Here is an 18,985-nt window from a genome sequence, read left to right on the forward strand (position 1 = left end):
ATACACTGATCAAAGGTCCTTTTCATGTCATCAACTCACCCAAATTTGGTCAATGCGTGTCTGATGCAATGTGGTTCGCTTACTTTTTAACAACATGATAATGGTCATGAAGCTGTTTCAAAATGAAAACATTGTCTTTGCACACACATACACACACACACACACACACACACACACACACACACACACACACACACACACACACACACACACAGGTTCTCTTACTTTGTAACAACATGATAATGGTCATGCAGCTGTTTCAAAATGAAAACATTGTCTTTGCACATGCGCACACACACACACACACACAGGCAGACGTGACTTCAAAATGTAACATCAGTTGATAAAACTGGTGAGTTAGTAGACCTAGCTTGTGGTGAGTGAGATGAGTTTTGCATTTGATTTTAATTATAAGAAATATGAATCAGTAGATGGGAATACAAACAGTTATGAAGAGTCTTTTACATCCTACGAGACTGCAGGAACCACCAGGTGCTGAGAGAGGAAATCTGGCCAATGCCGGAGTCCCTGCACAACAAGCTGTACGGGCCAGTGGCTGCGCTGCAGAGGACCACTAATTATATCTCAAGATCTGGACTCCAAGTGTGATCGGCGATCGAAAAGAAGAAGAAGAAGAAGAAGAGTCTTTTACTCTTAGTCTTATGTTGCATTGTGGAAACAATTCTGTAGCTATCACTTGTCACAGAACAGATTTGTTTATTTGCATGAGCCTGCTTTTTCAATTGATTTATTCATTGACTGTCTTCCTCTTTGTGCAGGCCCTGTTGCCCCTGGTGAATGTCCCCATGCTTGACTACACCTTGGACTACCTGGCGTCTGAGGGCGTTCAGGAGACGCTTGTGTTCTGCTGTCACCATGCCGACCAGATCCGTGCCCATCTCAGGTACCTTGTATTATGATGCAGGGTTTGGCCTGGAAGAAAAAGACAAAGGGACACTTGTCCCCCTCAACCAAATTCTGATGGGACATAGTCGAAGGCAAGAAGCGCAAGGCAGGCAAGGCGGTCCGAAAATGCAAAATATAGTTGTATTTGGTGCCATATGATGTTATCAATCAATCAATCAATATGAGGCTTATATCGCGCGTATTCCGTGGGTACAGTTCTAAGCGCAGGTATTTTTTTATATTTTTTTTGGTGCAATTTATATCACACACATATTCAAGGCGCAGGGATTTATTTATGCCGTGTGAGATGGAATTTTTTTTACACAATACATCACGCATTCACATCGGCTAGCAGATCGCAGCCATTTCGGCGCATATCCTACTTTTCACGGCCTATTATTCCAAGTCACACGGGTATTTTGGTGGACATTTTTTTATCTATGCCTATAAAATTTTGCCAGGAAAGACCCTTTTGTCAATCGTGGGATCTTTAACGTGCACACCCCAATGTAGTGTACACGAAGGGACCTCGGTTTTTCATCTCATCCGAAAGACTAGCACTTGAACCCACCACCTAGGTTAGGAAAGGGGGGAGAAAATTGCTAACGCCCTGACCCAGGGTCGAACTCGCAACCTCTCGCTTCCGAGCGCAAGTGCGTTACCACTCGGCCACCCAGTCCATGCAATATGCGAATGTGCCTGTGTATCAGGTTAGTGTTAGTGTGAGTGTTTTTGCTCAGGTCTTTCCGAACACTGTACTCCCGTGAAAAGTGTGCATGGGGTGGCGCAGTGGTACGTAATCTCAGTGCGCCCTTTGACGCACTGAAGGGAATTCCAATGGGACATTTTGAGATGTTATGCGCCAATGGCAAGGCGCACTAGTAAATGAAACCCTGTGATGCTATACAGATGGGCGCAATGGAAAAGACGCCTGCCTCCCAAGCACAAGGTCGTGGATGCGAATACCAGCCGCGTCTGGTGTGTTACGGGTGGAGATTTTTCTGAACTCCCAGGTTAACTTATGTGCAGACCTGTGCTAATACCTTATCCCCTTTGTGTGTAAACGCAAGCACAAGACTACTTAGTGCCCATGGAAAAGATCCAGTAATCCATATCAGAGTTGGGTGGGTTATAGAAACAGGAAAATACCAAGCATGCATCCCCAAAAAGCTGCGTATAGCTGCCTGAATGGCGGGGTAGAAACGGTCATACAGGTAAAAAAACCGAGTTTCAGCCAATGAAGAGTATGATGCCATGAGAATGTAGTGGATTATTTAATTAAATGGTTAATATTTTGAAATTATTATTAATAACATACAATACTAAACCTTCACAAGCATTTTGACCTATTCGCCTTTGAATTATACAGACAATTGCAAATACATGTAATATTAATAATGAAAAGAACAGACCATTGCTTGGTTTGTTTGCTTCATCCAAAGATTGCCAGGTTTCAATTACCTGCAGTAATTTTATTCAAACAAATCACTGATATAAAAGGACATTGTTTAAAGGATCTACCAGTTCAGTTTTGTTTGCAGAGATTCAAAATGGGGTGACGGCAAGTCTTCAATGTCGGTGAAGACCATCCTGTCTGAAGGGTGCCGCTCGGTCGGTGATGTTCTTCGTGAGGTCGACTCTCGCTCCATGATCCGCAGCGACTTCTTCTTATTGAGCTGTGACACCATTTCCAGCGTCAACTTAAAAGCACTGATGAAGGACCATAAGTAAGCAAAGGGAAAGTTGTATGACGGACGCAGTGGCCTAGTTGATAAGATGTTGGCCTCCTATTCGGAAGATTGAGTGTTCAAATCCCGACCAATGTATGGGTTAAGGGTGGAGATTTTTCCGATCTCGCGGCTCAACTTATGTGCAGACCTGATAGTGCCTTAAACTCCCTTTGTGTGTACACGCAAGCACAAGACTAAGTACGCACATAAAAGATCCTGTAATCCATGTCAGAGTTTGGTGGGTTATGAAAATACCAAGCATGCATCCTCCGAAATCAGCGTACGGCTGTCTAAGTGATTGGATAAAAACGGTCATACGCATTAAAAAAAAAAACACTTGTGCAAACAACAGGAGTGTACGTGACAGTTTCAGCCCGTAAACGCAGAAGAAGAAAGTTGTACGAACTTGCTTTGCAAGAGAGCTATCTTGTTGGTTAATGGACAGAGTTTTCTACCCTCCTGAGATATTTAATTAACAGTTTATAATCATTGATTGATTTTTGTTGTCAAAGCAGGGTGTTTATTATTTCTGTGTGTTAATGTGTGTGTGTGTGCAGGGTTCGACACTAGCGGGGGCGGGGGGCGGAATGCCCCAGAGTTTTGTGTTCCGCCCCAAACATTGCCGAAGCTTGGGGCCCACTCCGCCCCAGGATAAATTCCAACAATGACAAACCGAAACTTCTAATGCCAGAGCCAATCACTAAAAATCGCCAGTCAAAGTCGTCACTGAAATTTGCGTTACGATCAATGCCGCAGTCAAGAAAAACAAACATTGAAATCGTCGAAGGACAATGCCGCAAGGGAAATAACTCCCAGATTGCGCTCTCTAGCGTGAGAGATAAGTATCGCCTTCAAATGCCAAACGCAAAATGTGGCAACATATCCCTGGTGTAAAAAAACCATGGAAATGAAGATGAAGAACAGGGTGGAGAGAAACGAAAAAAGGAGACCGATGCAGCCAAAAGCGCGAAGCGCTGTCGTAATTTCAATGTCAAATGGTTGAAAGAATGTGTACGATGAAGAAAAACAGACAATGCATTGCCGCACGTGAATACTGAGAGTGGGCCCCAGCAATTTCCATCTCTGGGGCCAGTGTGGCCCCAGGCCAAATAAGTTAGTGTCGACCCCTGGTGTGTGTCACTGTGTGTGTGCTTTTGCATGTATTGTATGTCTATGTTACTGTTATAGCTTGATTAAAGATACCAAACATATCAATGGTTATGGGTTTTTTGGGTAGCATAATCTGTTGACATTGTCCGTACAGCGTTTCATACAGTGGAACCCCCCTTTTAGTTTTACGACTTTAAAAAATGAAAGAAAATCAGGTCTTAAAAAGGACGGAGTCTTAAAATGGGGTAAATTTACAGAGGTTATGAACAGAAAATCTGTGAAAACAGGGTCTTGAAAAGGAGCAGGCATGGGAATTGTCCGCCGAAAGGCAAATTTCCGCCGAAATTTTTGTTTGTTCCGCCGAAAAAGCAAAAGTGTCTGCCGAAAAAATAAACGGGGGAGGCAAAAATGGTTCTGAAAACTGAATTTAATGGCAAACTTGGAGCTCAGATGACACCAAATTGCACAATTTGGGTTCTTTGGAGAAAACAAATTCCGGGGTGGGGGGGGGGGGGGGCATGCCCACGGACCCCCCTAGTAAGTCTAGGCGCTTCGCGCCGTCGACTGATGTTATTTACAAATGTTCAGCCTTTTTTACTTTTTTCAATTCCCATGCCTGAAGGAGGGAGTCTTAAAGTGGGGTGTCTTAAAAGGGGGGTTCCACCGTGGCATAATCTGTTAACATTGTTCATACAGTGTTTCATACAGTGTTGTTCATACATTGTTCATACAGTGTTTCATTGTTGCAGGGAAGGGCGAGACAAGATCAAGTCGTGCGTGATGACAGCGACGTACATGAAGACGTCCCCGCTGGACAGAATGCGATGCGTAGAGGACAACGTCTTTCTGGCCGTGGACCCAACGACTCAGAGAATCTGCTACTACCAGACACAGTCGCTGGACACCAGGGTCAAAGTGCCAGTGGTCAGTCTTTACATTGGCGTACAAATTCAGGTCGCTTCCTCCAAGTGAATAGCTAGCAGCAACAGAGTCTTGCTACCCATGTGTATGCGAGTTTGGGTGTAATCAACCACCGGAACTTATGGCAGAATGACCGAGGTCAGTGGTGACTTAGGGTCAGAACATGGATACCGTCTCTGAGTCTGCACATAAAGTTGACCTGTGTCTGTGTGCCAGTGGGCAGTCTTTACATTGGCATACACTGGAACCACTGGCATGTGGAAATTTATATAATTTGTACGGCGCAATGGCCTAGTGGTCTGTCTTTACATTGGCATACAGTGGAACTATTGGCATGGGGACATTTATGTTGAGTGGTACCTGTAATGGGTGGCCTAGTGGTCTGTCTTTACATTGGAATACAGTGGAACTATTGGCATGGGGACATGTATGTTCAGTGGTACCTGTAATGGGTGGCCCCTCAGATAAGAGGACACCTCTTTTAAAAGGATACCTGCTGGTGTCCCTTTTTTTATTATCTCTACCAAAATATACCTGTCATGACAGGCCACCTGCAATGTAGGGACACTCTTGGCTAATCCCTTGGCTAATCCCATGAGTGTCTTTTCATCGCAGGTACTACAGTGGAACTCCCCTTTTAAGACCTCCAATTATCTGAGAAAATCAGGTCTTAAAAAGGAGGGAGTCTTAAAATGGGGGTAATTTTACAGAGGTTATGAACTGAAAGTCTGAGAAAAGAAGGTCTTAAAAAGGAGGGAGTCTTAAATTGGGGGGTCTTAAAAGGGGGGTTCCACTGTACTGTACAGTGGAACCTGTCCTGCCGACCACCTCTTGATAGCGACCACCTGTCCATTGTGGCCACCTGTCACAAACGACCGCTTTTGGTCAGTCCCTTGAGTTCCTTTTCTAAATCAGTCTTGACCGCCACCCACATGTTGGTTTTTTTACACAGCTTGCTACATTATCTACACACGAGTGTTTGAACTTTGGACGCTCTCGTTCCTAACTAAATGTTTTCAGATTATCTGGGAATCGAGATGAAGGTGGTTGTGTGTGTGTGTGTGTGAGTGTGTGCATATGTGAAGCGTGATTCCTAGAAAACTACTTCATGAAACTTTGCACAGATTGACTAAATGTTGTCATTTCTCAATTCGCGAACTCCTTTTGTTTTGTAGGAGGTGTTTGTGACGTACGGAGACGTGTTGCTGCACCAGGACCTGCTGGACAGTCAGCTGTACGTCTGCTCCCCGTCCGTGCTCCATCTCTTCACCGACAACTTTGACTACTGCTCCGTCGAGGACTTCATCAAAGGCATCCTCATCAATGAAGAGGTACAGTGGAACACCATTTTAAGGCTAATCACAAGAATCTTAGAAAATCATATCTTCAAAAGGGGGTGGACAGGTGCAGTGGCGTGGCGGTAAGACATTGGCCTTCTAATTGGGAGGTCGTGAGTTCGAATCCCGGTCGCTGCTGCCTGGTGGGAAGTGGAGGGTTTTTTCCGATGTCCCAGGTCAACTTATGTGCAGACCTGCTGGTGACTTAACCCCCTTCGTGTGTACACGCAAGCACAAGACCAAGTGCGCACGGAAAAGATCCTGTAATCCATGTCAGAGTTCGGTGGGTTATAGAAACACGAAAATACCCAGCATGCTTCCTCCGAAATCGGCGTATGCTGCCTAAATGGCGGGGTAAAAACGGTCTTACACGTAAAAATCCACTCGTGCTAAAAACATGAGTGAACGTGGGAGCCTAAGCCCATGAACAAAGAAGAAGAAGAAAAGGGGGTAGCAGGGCTACAAAGACTGTGTGTCCCTGTGTCCTATACATTCATCAAAGGCATCCTCATCATTAAAGCGGTACAGTGGAGCCCCCCATCTTAGAATGAGTTGCTTCCCTTGTCCGGTATGTGGGTGCATATCTTTGACATGCTCTATATTTTTGATTTTGTTACATGTAGTCAATTGTTGACTAAATGTTTTCAGATTGACTGGGAATCGAGATGAGGGTGGTGGTATTTGTCTTACATGTGTGTAGAGTGATTCCAAGAAAACTACTGGATAGATTGTCATGAAACTTTACACACAAATTCTTCCAGATGATATCCCCAGACATTGTTGAAATTCAAAACTGGATTTGTACTGTCTTTGTCTTTTTGAGTAGAGAGGCATTTCTTTGACGAGAATCGCTTGTCTTGCAGATTCTTGGCAACACTATCCATGTGAACGTTCTGAGGAACAAGTACTGTGCTCGCATCACCAATCCTTACATGTACGGTATCATCAGGTAAAGATTTGTTGTGTGTGTGTGTGTCCTGCAACGGGACTTTTACTTTGTATGGACTTAAAGCCTAATCCGCCTCGTGAAAACAGATCTAGTCTGTCTCAGGTCTGGCTGGGCTGTTACATATCAATCAATCAATCAATATGAGGCTTTCCCGCAGTGGGGCACTGCGGTTATGAAATTAAAGGCCCCTCCTGTTTTTGGAACCGCAGGAGCTTTCTAGTTTGCTGTTAGGTAGATTTTTGGTTCCTCTTTCCTGTCATGCTCTCTTTTTCTTCATGAATTCTTTTCTTTTTTCTGCCTTCTTGCTCATTCACCTGTATTTTTTCCAAAAATCTCTTCTCTTGGCGCTTGTCTCGCGATTCATGTATAGTTTAATCTGTTAGTGTTCTGATGTAAGTCCAGCAGTAGATAGGTTAAGCCTATTTTAACATACTGGAAACTGGTAATCTTCCAGTAGGTATTAATTTAGTTTTACTAAAGCCTGCTGGGACACAAGTAATGGGTTAGTGCATTTGTAAACAGGAATCGCTTGACAAGTGGCCCCCTTCATCCCCCCCTTCCTCGTCCTGATATGGCTCTGCGTAGTCGGCTGGACGTTAAGCAACAAATAAACAAACAAACAAATATGAGGCTTATATCGCGCGTATTCCGTGGGTACGGTTCTAAGCGCAGGGATTTTTTTAATTTTTTAATTTTTTTTAATTTTTGATTTTTATTTTAATTTTATGCAATTTATATCGCGCACATATTCAAGGCGCAGGGATTTATTTATGCCGTGTGAGATGGAATTTTTTCACACAGTACATCACGCATTCACATCGGCCAGCAGATCGCAGCCATTTTGGCGCATATCCTACTTTTCACGGCCTATTATTCCAAGTCACACGGGTATTTTGGTGGACATTTTTATCTATGCCTATACAATTTTGCCAGGAAAGACCCTTTTGTCAATCGTGGGATCTTTAACGTGCACACCCCAATGTAGTGTACACATAGGATAAGACTAGCCCTCCACATGGACACACACAAACAATGAACAGCCTGGGTGCCCTCTGTGTATAGTGCTATTATTTTCAAGAATTAATTTGTAAAACAAATTCCAACTCACCACAGCAAGCAGTCAGGGTGTTGATTTTTGGTATGTGACCAAGTGGAAGGATGGTCTTATCCCATGTAAAAGCCTGGCCAGTTCTGAGACAGTGAGGCGGAGTGGGCCTAATGATTCTCCTTCGCTGTGCTTTGCTGTGATTTAGAAAACAAACTTTGAGATGCATCTAAATCTCTTAGTAAGCTTGCGATAAAAGCTGCAAAATTGAATTGAAAACAGATCTACTTGAGATATGCATAAAGGGATTCCACTGTTTTATTTTACAACTTTAGAATACAAAAAACAAGAATGATAAGATATTGGAACGTTAACTGTTCAATTCATGACAAAACAAAATGTTTCAATCACGGTACTTCGAATCAATGGCCTTAAAAATAAAAGTGTACAAAAGGAATTGAAAGTCGTAATCAAAAATCCACTATTAAAGGTTTTTGGGTGGAAGTATCGTGATTGAAACGTTTCGTTTTGTCATAAATAGGATGTTCAATAGCTGACCATTTTTGTGTTTTGATTGGGAATTGTGGAACGTTGGAACGTAAGCAGTCTATATGTTTTGGGATTTTTACAACTGTTAAAACGATTATATTTTCTTGCTGTCAGGATATCAGATTCCCCCGCGGGTTAGGGGGAAGAATTTACCCGATGCTCCCCAGCATGTCGTAAGAGGCGACTAACGGATTCTGTTTCTCCTTTTACCCTTGTTAAGTGTTTCTTGTATAGAATATAGTCAATGTTTGTAAAGATTTTAGTCAAGCAGTATGTAAGAAATGTCAAGTCCTTTGTACTGGAAACTTGCATTCTCCCAGTAAGGTCATATATTGTACTACGTTGCAAGCCCCTGGAGCAATTTTTTGATTAGTGCTTTTGTGAACAAGAAACAATTAACAAGTGGCTCTATCCCATCTCCCCCCCTTTCCCCGTCGCGATATGACCTTCGTGGTTGAAAACGACGTTAAACACCAAATAAAGAAAGGATATCAGATGCAGGATTTGTACACCTTTTAAAAAGATGATTGTTCTTGCAGTCAGGACATCATCAGATGCCGGACTCAGCCCATCAACCCGTGTCTCAAGATCGGCCATCGCACGGAAACAATCTCTTGTCGCAGACCAAACATCTACCAGAGCGCTGATGTCACCATTGCCAGGTAACTGAGTTGAACTGCAGTTTATGTACAATACCGACACATGCACAACCTGGTGTTGACCTTAGGAGTCGTTTTCTACTGCAGATAAGATGAAATTTGTCTCTGTGATTTTATCTGCAGTAGAAAATGTCTTCTCGAAACAACCGGAGAAGTGAAAGTTCATGCATTGGTTTCACTATTTGAAAGATGTATTGCTTTTGCACTGGCTTCTGCTTTACATTATTCTTTACTTACAGTTTGGCAAATCTCTGAAATTGAACTGAATGTACAGATAGTTTTATTTCATTATTCTTTGCACACAGTTTGGTAAGCCTCTGAAATGAAAAGAAATGTACGAATATTTTTTATTTCATTGCAGTGGTGTGAACCTGAAGCAGAACGTTGTGATCGGCAAGGGAACGACAATTCAGGGCCAGACTGAAATCTCTGACAGTGTCATCGGACACAACTGCAGAATAGGTATGTCTTGTCATCTTCTGCGTTTGATGTTCATGGCCGTTATATCCTTAGGTCGGTGACTGCCATGAAGTCTGCGGTCTGCAGTTGGGCAGCGGTTCCCCAGAGCTTGGAGCCCTGGGCTGAGGTTCATGAACCAACAGTGGGTGCCATGAAGTCTGCGGTCTGCAGTTGGGCAGCGGTTCCCCAGAGCTTGGAGCCCTGGGCTAAGGTTCATGAACCAACAGTGGGTGCCATGAAGTCTGCGGTCTGCAGTTGGGCAGCGGTTCCCCAGAGCTTGGAGCCCTGGGCTGAGGTTCATGAACCAACAGTGGGTGCCATGAAGTCTGCGGTCTGCAGTTGGGCAGCGGTTCCCCAGAGCTTGGAGCCCTGGGCTGAGGTTCATGAACCAACAGTGGGTGCCACCCAAACGGGAGAGAACAAACCGCGGGTTCTGATTCGTTGTAATCACACCACGTCTCAATTTCGACCAATCCAACACTGCTGGTGGCTCCCGTTTGGGTGGTAACCTTCTCCTGCACCTCGGCCCAGACGACTTAAGACAACATTTACCTCAGTTTTAAGACCCGTACCCTGACACTGTTTTCTCAGAATTTGTGTTAATAATCTGTAAAAATAAAAAAAAATAAAAAAATCCACAAAATTAATTTTTTTTGTTTTGTTTTTTTGTAATAAAAAAATCTGTGTAAAGTAACCCCTATATTTAGACTCTCTCCTTTTTGAGACCTGATTTTCTCAGATTTGTGGAGGCCTTACAAGGTGAGTTCCATTGAATCTAAAAGGACATTACAGTGGAACTCCCTACTGACTGAAAGACCAGGAACAACAACTACAGCCCACAGGAAAACCAAATCAACACGCTGGACAGGAGGAGCCAGACCACCTTCCTTGGTCTGTGCACACCTCAAGAGACTGGGTTCCACCGTACCGATATTGTATTATATCTGCTTGTTTTAGGTGCCAAAGTGACGATGGAAGGCTGCTACGTGTGGGACAACGTGACGATAGAGGACGGCTGTGAGCTGAGAAATTCCATCATATGCGGCAACGTCACAGTCTACGCCAAAACCACCGTTCAACCACGCTCAATTCTTGGCTGGGATGTGAGTTTGACAGGCTATTTTGGGTGTTTGAACTAATTTTGAATTTCTTCTGAGCGTTCATCTTGACATATACAAGGAAAATCACTGGCACCCTGCAAGAAAAGGGAAGTCATCCATGGAAGGCAAAAGAACTTGCAAGAAAATCTTGAGATAAGTTCATTATCTGTACCACAAGTTTTGGTCTGTGTGTCTGCTTTAAAGATAACTTTGTCGACGTACTGTAAATGTAACTTTTTTGGTGGTTATAAATCAAACGTTCCAATAACCTACCATTCTTATTTGCTTTCTTTCTTTATTTGGTGTTTAACGTCGTTTTCAACCGTTCAAGGTTATATGGCGACGGTCTTATTTTCTGATTCTGAACGTTGGAACGTTGGCAGTCTATCTGTGTGTGGATTAATGGACACCTTCATTTTGCTTAATTGTTGAAATATGTTATTGAATATAGTAAAAAACAAGTCGCGTGAAGCGATATAAAAACATTTAGTCAAGATCAACACCACAAACCAATCATCGCCGAGACTACATTCAGATAGTCTCGGCTAACCATACCAAAGACCGTGACGGGTCAGTACTTGCTGAACCTATTTTCTTTCATTTTGAGCACATTTTTAGAGTAAACATGACATATGTATATATTTTTGAATTAAGGAGAAGATGAGGAGTACAATGCAATCAATTTTAAATCTGTTTGCGAAAAATTGATTTTACTGACAACTTTAATGAACAAACTCATTAATTGATTTTTAAGCCTCAAATCTGAAACGCAATACCAAAGTCCGGGCTTCGTCGAAGATTACTTGACCAAAATTTCAACCAATTTGCTTAACAAATGAAGGCGTGACAGTGCCGCCTCAACTTTCACAAAAAGCCGGATATGACGTCATCAAAAACATTTATCATACCCAGGAACTTTCATGTGAAGGTTCATGAAGATCGGTCCATTAGTTTTCTCTGAATCGCTCTACACATACACACACACATACATACGCCACACCCTCGTCTCGATTCCCCGTCTATGTTAAAACATTTAAGACCTCCACAAATCTGACAAAATGAGGTCTTACAATGGAGGCCAAGTTACAGAGGTTATAGTTATATGAAGTCTTATATCGCGCGCGTATCTCCAGACTCGGACTCAAGGCGCAGGGATCTATTTATGCCGTGTGAGAGGGAATTTGTTTTACACAATACATCACGCATTCACATCGGCCAGCAGATCGCAGCCATTTCGGCGCATATCCTACTTTTCACGGCCTATTATTCCAAGTCACACGGGTATTTTGGTGGACATTTTTTATCTATGCCCATACAATTTTGCAAGGAAAGACCCTTTTGTCAATCGTGGTTATGAATAGAAAGTCTAAGAAAACAGGGTCAAAGGTGGAAGTCTTAAATGGGGGGGGGGGGGGGGGGGGGGTCTTACAAGGGACTGTAATGTTATTCCATTTGTTGTCGTTGACAGGTGAAGGTGGGACCTGACGTCACTCTGGAAGCTAACCTACGTCTGCAGGACGCACCTTGCAAAGACGAGTTTGCCGACGAGAGTGAAGAGGAGGTGATACCAGGTGAGATATTCAAGCAAACAAGATCCCCCAAAAGCGGTGTATGGCTGCCTTAATGGCAGGGTAAAAACTGTCATGCACATAAAAACCTACTAGTGCAAAAAAGAGCAGTGTACATGGGAGTTTCACCCCATGAACGCAGAAGGAGAAAAGAGTAAACAAGACAACATGTTCTTTGTGGAATTGCTACAGCTACACAAACAAGACATGTTCTTTGTGGAATTGCTACAGCTACACAAATCTGACAACATGTTCTTTGTGGAATTGCTACAGCTACACAAACAAGACAACATGTTCTTTGTGGAATTGCTACAGCTACACAAATCTGACATGTTCTTTGTGGAATTGCTACAGTTACACAAACAAGACATGTTCTTTAGGAATTGCTACAGCTACACAAACAAGACATGTTCTTTGTGGAATTGCTACAGCTACACAAATCTGACATGTTCTTTGTGGAATTGCTACAGTTACACAAACAAGACAACATGTTCTTTGTGGAATTGCTACAGTTGCACAAACAAGACAACATGTTCTTTGTGGAATTGCTACAGCTACACAAACAAGACAACATGTTCTTTGTGGAATTGCTACAGCTACACAAACAAGACAACATGTTCTTTGTGGAATTGCTACAGCTACACAAACAAGACAACATGTTCTTTGTGGAATTGCTACAGTTACACAAACAAGACATGTTCTTTGTGGAATTGCTACAGTTACACAAACAAGACAACATGTTCTTTGTGGAATTGCTACAGCTACACAAATCTGACATGTTCTTTGTGGAATTGCTACAGCTACACAAATCTGACAACATTGGATCCTAAACAGTCTTAAAATGGAGGTTGATTGACAGAGGTTGTGAAGAGAGAATATGAGAAAGCAAGGTGAAAGGTCTTGCATTGGGCTGGGAGGACGTGTCCACTGTACCTATACATGGAGACCGGGACTGAGGGTGTACCTATACATGGAGACCGGGACTGAGGGTGTACCTATACATGGAGACCGGGACTGAGGGTGTACCTATACATGGAGACCGGGACTGAGGGTGTACCTATACATGGAGACCGGGACTGAGGGTGTACCTATACATGGAGACCGGGACTGAGGGTGTACCTATACATGGAGACCGGGACTGAGGGTGTACCTATACATGGAGACCGGGACTGAGGGTGTACCTATACATGGAGACCGGGACTGAGGGTGTACCTATACATGGAGACCGGGACTGAGGGTGTACCTATACATGGAGACCGGGACTGAGGGTGTACCTATACATGGAGACCGGGACTGAGGGTGTACCTATACATGGAGACCGGGACTGAGGGTGTACCTATACATGGAGACCGGGCCTGAGGGTGTACCTATACATGGAGACCGGGACTGAGGGTGTACCTATACATGGAGACCGGGCCTGAGGGTGTACCTATACATGGAGACCGGGACTGAGGGTGTACCTATACATGGAGACCGGGACTGAGGGTGTACCTATACATGGAGACCGGGACTGAGGGTGTACCTATACATGGAGACCGGGCCTGAGGGTGTACCTATACATGGAGACCGGGCCTGAGGGTGTACCTATACATGGAGACCGGGACTGAGGGTGTACCTATACATGGAGACCGGGACTGAGGGTGTACCTATACATGGAGACCGGGACTGAGGGTGTACCTATACATGGAGACCGGGCCTGAGGGTGTACCTATACATGGAGACCGGGCCTGAGGGTGTACCTATACATGGAGACCGGGACTGAGGGTGTACCTATACATGGAGACCGGGACTGAGGGTGTACCTATACATGGAGACCGGGACTGAGGGTGTACCTATACATGGAGACCGGGACTGAGGGTGTACCTATACATGGAGACCGGGCCTGAGGGTGTACCTATACATGGAGACCGGGACTGAGGGTGTACCTATACATGGAGACCGGGCCTGAGGGTGTACCTATACATGGAGACCGGGACTGAGGGTGTACCTATACATGGAGACCGGGACTGAGGGTGTACCTATACATGGAGACCGGGACTGAGGGTGTACCTATACATGGAGACCGGGCCTGAGGGTGTACCTATACATGGAGACCGGGCCTGAGGGTGTACCTATACATGGAGACCGGGACTGAGGGTGTACCTATACATGGAGACCGGGACTGAGGGTGTACCTATACATGGAGACCGGGACTGAGGGTGTACCTATACATGGAGACCGGGACTGAGGGTGTACCTATACATGGAGACCGGGACTGAGGGTGTACCTATACATGGAGACCGGGACTGAGGGTGTACCTATACATGGAGACCGGGACTGAGGGTGTACCTATACATGGAGACCGGGACTGAGGGTGTACCTATACATGGAGACCGGGACTGAGGGTGTACCTATACATGGAGACCGGGACTGAGGGTGTACCTATACATGGAGACCGGGACTGAGGGTGTACCTATACATGGAGACCGGGACTGAGGGTGTACCTATACATGGAGACCGGGACTGAGGGTGTACCTATACATGGAGACCGGGACTGAGGGTGTACCTATACATGGAGACCGGGACTGAGGGTGTACCTATACATGGAGACCGGGACTGAGGGTGTACCTATACATGGAGACCGGGACTGAGGGTGTACCTATACATGGAGACCGGGACTGAGGGTGTACCTATACATGGAGACCGGGACTGAGGGTGTACCTATACATGGAGACCGGGACTGAGGGTGTACCTATACATGGAGACCGGGACTGAGGGTGTACCTATACATGGAGACCGGGACTGAGGGTGTACCTATACATGGAGACCGGGACTGAGGGTGTACCTATACATGGAGACCGGGACTGAGGGTGTACCTATACATGGAGACCGGGACTGAGGGTGTACCTATACATGGAGACCGGGACTGAGGGTGTACCTATACATGGAGACCGGGACTGAGGGTGTACCTATACATGGAGACCGGGACTGAGGGTGTACCTATACATGGAGACCGGGACTGAGGGTGTACCTATACATGGAGACCGGGACTGAGGGTGTACCTATACATGGAGACCGGGACTGAGGGTGTACCTATACATGGAGACCGGGACTGAGGGTGTACCTATACATGGAGACCGGGACTGAGGGTGTACCTATACATGGAGACCGGGACTGAGGGTGTACCTATACATGGAGACCGGGACTGAGGGTGTACCTATACATGGAGACCGGGACTGAGGGTGTACCTATACATGGAGACCGGGACTGAGGGTGTACCTATACATGGAGACCGGGACTGAGGGTGTACCTATACATGGAGACCGGGACTGAGGGTGTACCTATACATGGAGACCGGGACTGAGGGGCACCAAGCAAAAGTGGGTGTCCCCTGACCGGGTGAGAACAAATCGCACGGTCTGATTCGTTGAAATCAACAAATTTCAACCAATCCAAAACCGCGGCTGGCTCCCACTCGCTTGGTAACCTCGGCCCTGGAACTAGTCTCGGCTACCATGACCATGGGTGGGATTCTTTTGGTATATGCCGGAAATCAGGATTCGATTATGCCCTTTTTTTCCTTCTCTTTTTGTGTGTGTGTGTGTGTGTGTGTGTGGTGTGTGTGTGTGTGTGTGTGTGTGTGTGTGTGTGTGTGTGTGTGTGTGTGTGTGTGGTGTGTGTGGTTCGGTTGAGGTTGAGGATTCATGACATTTTCAGTCCCACCCATGAATGACTGTTCTGTCTTCAGGATGAACTTTGCCTTTTTCTTTAAATCCCCTTTGCTGCTACCGGAAATGAGACAAAAATTTGCTGCCATGTAGAATTGATATAGGAAACTTCAGTAATTAAAATTACTTGGTTTGAAATGGTTCAAGGGACTGTCTGAAAATCACGCAAAATGACTGATTTCTAGACTGTGAAAAAGTAAGCTTGTTCCTTTAATTCCCTAACGCACTTCCCTGACTAACAAGACTGCAGTTTCAGTCTTCTATGCTGAGAGATTGACTCAATATTTTCATTACGCTTCACGCGACTTGTTTTTTGGTTTGATAACCAAAGGGAAGTAAGAGCTCTAAATGCATGCGACATGTGTAATGGAGTAAGGGAGAGTTATCTTGAACCAATCTCCTGGCACCTGAGAGAATAACAAGCATTTGAATGAACAAGCGGCGGGGATGTAGCTCAGTCGGTAGCGCGCTGGATTTGTATCCAGTTGGCCGCTGTCAGCGTGACTTCGTCCCCACGTTCGGCGAGAGATTTATTTCTCAGAGTCAACTTTGTGTGCAGACTCTCCTCGGTGTCCGAACACCCCCGTGTGTACACGCAAGCACAAGACCAAGTGCGCACGAAAAAGATCCTGTAATCCATGTCAGAGTTCGGTGGGTTATAGAAACACGAAAATACCCAGCATGCTTCCTCCGAAAACGGCGTATGGCTGCCTAAATGGCGGGGTAAAAAACGGACATACACGTAAAATTCCACTCGTGCAAAAAACACGAGTGTACGAGGGAGTTTCAGCCCACGAACGCAGAAGAAGAAGAAGAAGAATGAACAAGCGACTTTCATCCTCAATTTCAATCCTGCTTGTTATTCTCTCAGGTGCCAGGAGATTGGTTCCGTACAACTCTCGCTTACTCCATTACACATGTCGTATGCATTTAGAGCTCTTACTTCCCTTTGGTTATCAGATCTCTAAACATCGCTCGGCATCATTTCATTTAAAATTGTTTTTTGGTTGCTGTTGCAGAAGTGACGCCAGAATACGGGACGAAAAGTCGGGCGTTCGCGTGCAGTCAAGACGCAGGCAGTGACGATGACGAGAGCGATCCATTCTCCGGCGACTGGGGCGACCCTCTTGTCCCCAAAGACAGAGGTGACATCGAGGACGATGATTCCGCCCCGGGCTCTGACCTCGAAGACGATGAAGACTCGGGCGAAGAAATAGAAGAAGACGATGATTTCGGAAGTAAGAATAAGAGTTTGTTCTCTCTGTGTTTCGGTGTGGGAGTGTTTTGCGTGACAGTTCTCGCGGTGTGTAGGGTTGTGTGTGGGGACGGATACATTCAGGATTTGTCCATGTCTGTGCTTCAACCCGTTTTGAACTGGCTGAGAGTGGGGGGTAGACTGTTTGGGGAGGACGTTCGTTCCGTTCTGGAGGACTTCATCACCTGGACTCAGACTGCGGTGGAGGCTGTAGTTAGCGCGCTGACTATCACCGTCATTAAGCCTGTTAGCACTCTGTCAAAACGTGTCATGGATTTGTTTTCCGGTTTTGGTGACATGCAATTTTCATACAGACATTTCCATCACGACTTTGTTTTGTTTGTGGAAGGCTGGATTTCGTTGTTGAAAGAAAGTGCTGTTTGGTGGTGGTCGGGTTTGTGTGATTGTGCAGGAGTCTTGCTTTTCCTTGTGAAAGTTTGGGCTTTACAAGTGTTAGAATGTATGACAGCATTGTTTGAGTGTTTGGCAGCAGCGATTGAAGAAACGCAGCTTGCTGTTGATGAAAATGTCAAACTGTTTAGCTGAGAGAGGCAGGTATCACTGTATTCAGATTTGTAGTTACATGAATACTGGTTGAGGTGATAAAACGTTCGCTGTATGTTTGTACAGTCAAACTCTGTTATAAGAACATCGCAGGGGCAAGCATTTTTGAGTCACTTGAGAAAAAGTGACTCTATGTAATCGGTCAGTGTTAGTCTGTCCGGCCGGCCGGCCGTCCGTAGACACCACCTTAACGTTGGACTTTTCTCGGAAACTATCAAAGCGATCGGGCTCATATTTTGTTTAGTCGTGACCTCCAATGACCTCTACACTTTAACGATGGTTTCGTTGACCTTTGACCTTTTTCAAGGTCACAGGTCAGCGTCAAAGGAAAAATTAGACATTTTATATCTTTGACAAAGTTCATCGGATGTGATTGAAACTTTGTAGGATTATTCTTTACATCAAAGTATTTACATCTGTAGCCTTTTACGAACGTTATCAGAAAAACAAGGGAGATAACTAGCCTTTTCTGTTCGGCAACACACAACTTAACGTTGGGCTTTTCTCGGAAACTATAAAAGTGACCGGGCTCAAATTTTATGTGAACGTGACTCATTGTGTTGTGAATAGCAATTTCTTCCTGTCCATCTGATGCCTCATATAATATTCAGAACTGCGAAAGTGACTCGATCGAGCGTTTGCTCTTCTTGTTGTGTCCTTGTAAGCGAGGGTCACTGTAAGCGAAAACTCGGTTATAAGGTCTTTTGTGGAAGTGTGTGTTCTTTTAACCGAGGAAAGAGAGAGAGAGTTTTCTTCCCAATTACTTCCATGAAAGTAATGCGCAAACTAAACAAACAAACAAATAACAAATAAACAAACAAATAACAAACAAACAAACAAATAACAAACAAACACGTCTGATTTGCAAGTGTGAGAGAAAGCTTTAGGAAGGGCAGGGAGCAGGAGAAGCGGTGAAATATACAGGAAAGAAAAGTACGTACATACATGTACTTGCCTCTTCTTCACAAAAAAGTTAAAGTGCAGTCAAACCTGCTTACACACACACACACACACACACACACACACACACACACACACACACACACAGACACACACACATACAGGCACACACACACACACACACACACACACACAGGCACACACAGGCACACACACGCACACACAC

The 18,985-nt window shown here is 44.8% G+C and overlaps 1 protein-coding gene across 1 annotated transcript in view; it reads left to right on the forward strand.

The window, feature by feature from the left end:
* Positions 1-18,985, forward strand: part of LOC138968292 (translation initiation factor eIF2B subunit epsilon-like) — a 30,997-nt gene that overhangs the window by 160 nt on the left and 11,852 nt on the right. The window contains exons 2-11 of the mRNA XM_070340851.1: positions 780-904; positions 2,448-2,633; positions 4,496-4,670; positions 5,843-5,998; positions 6,868-6,953; positions 9,087-9,209; positions 9,568-9,668; positions 10,623-10,768; positions 12,234-12,336; positions 17,060-17,278. Of these exons, the coding sequence (XP_070196952.1) occupies positions 780-904; positions 2,448-2,633; positions 4,496-4,670; positions 5,843-5,998; positions 6,868-6,953; positions 9,087-9,209; positions 9,568-9,668; positions 10,623-10,768; positions 12,234-12,336; positions 17,060-17,278 (1,420 nt within the window). The remainder of the gene's footprint in view (positions 1-779; positions 905-2,447; positions 2,634-4,495; positions 4,671-5,842; positions 5,999-6,867; positions 6,954-9,086; positions 9,210-9,567; positions 9,669-10,622; positions 10,769-12,233; positions 12,337-17,059; positions 17,279-18,985) is intronic.

Source organism: Littorina saxatilis, linkage group LG6 (assembly GCF_037325665.1).
Source record: "Littorina saxatilis isolate snail1 linkage group LG6, US_GU_Lsax_2.0, whole genome shotgun sequence".
Classification (NCBI taxonomy): domain Eukaryota; kingdom Metazoa; phylum Mollusca; class Gastropoda; order Littorinimorpha; family Littorinidae; genus Littorina; species Littorina saxatilis.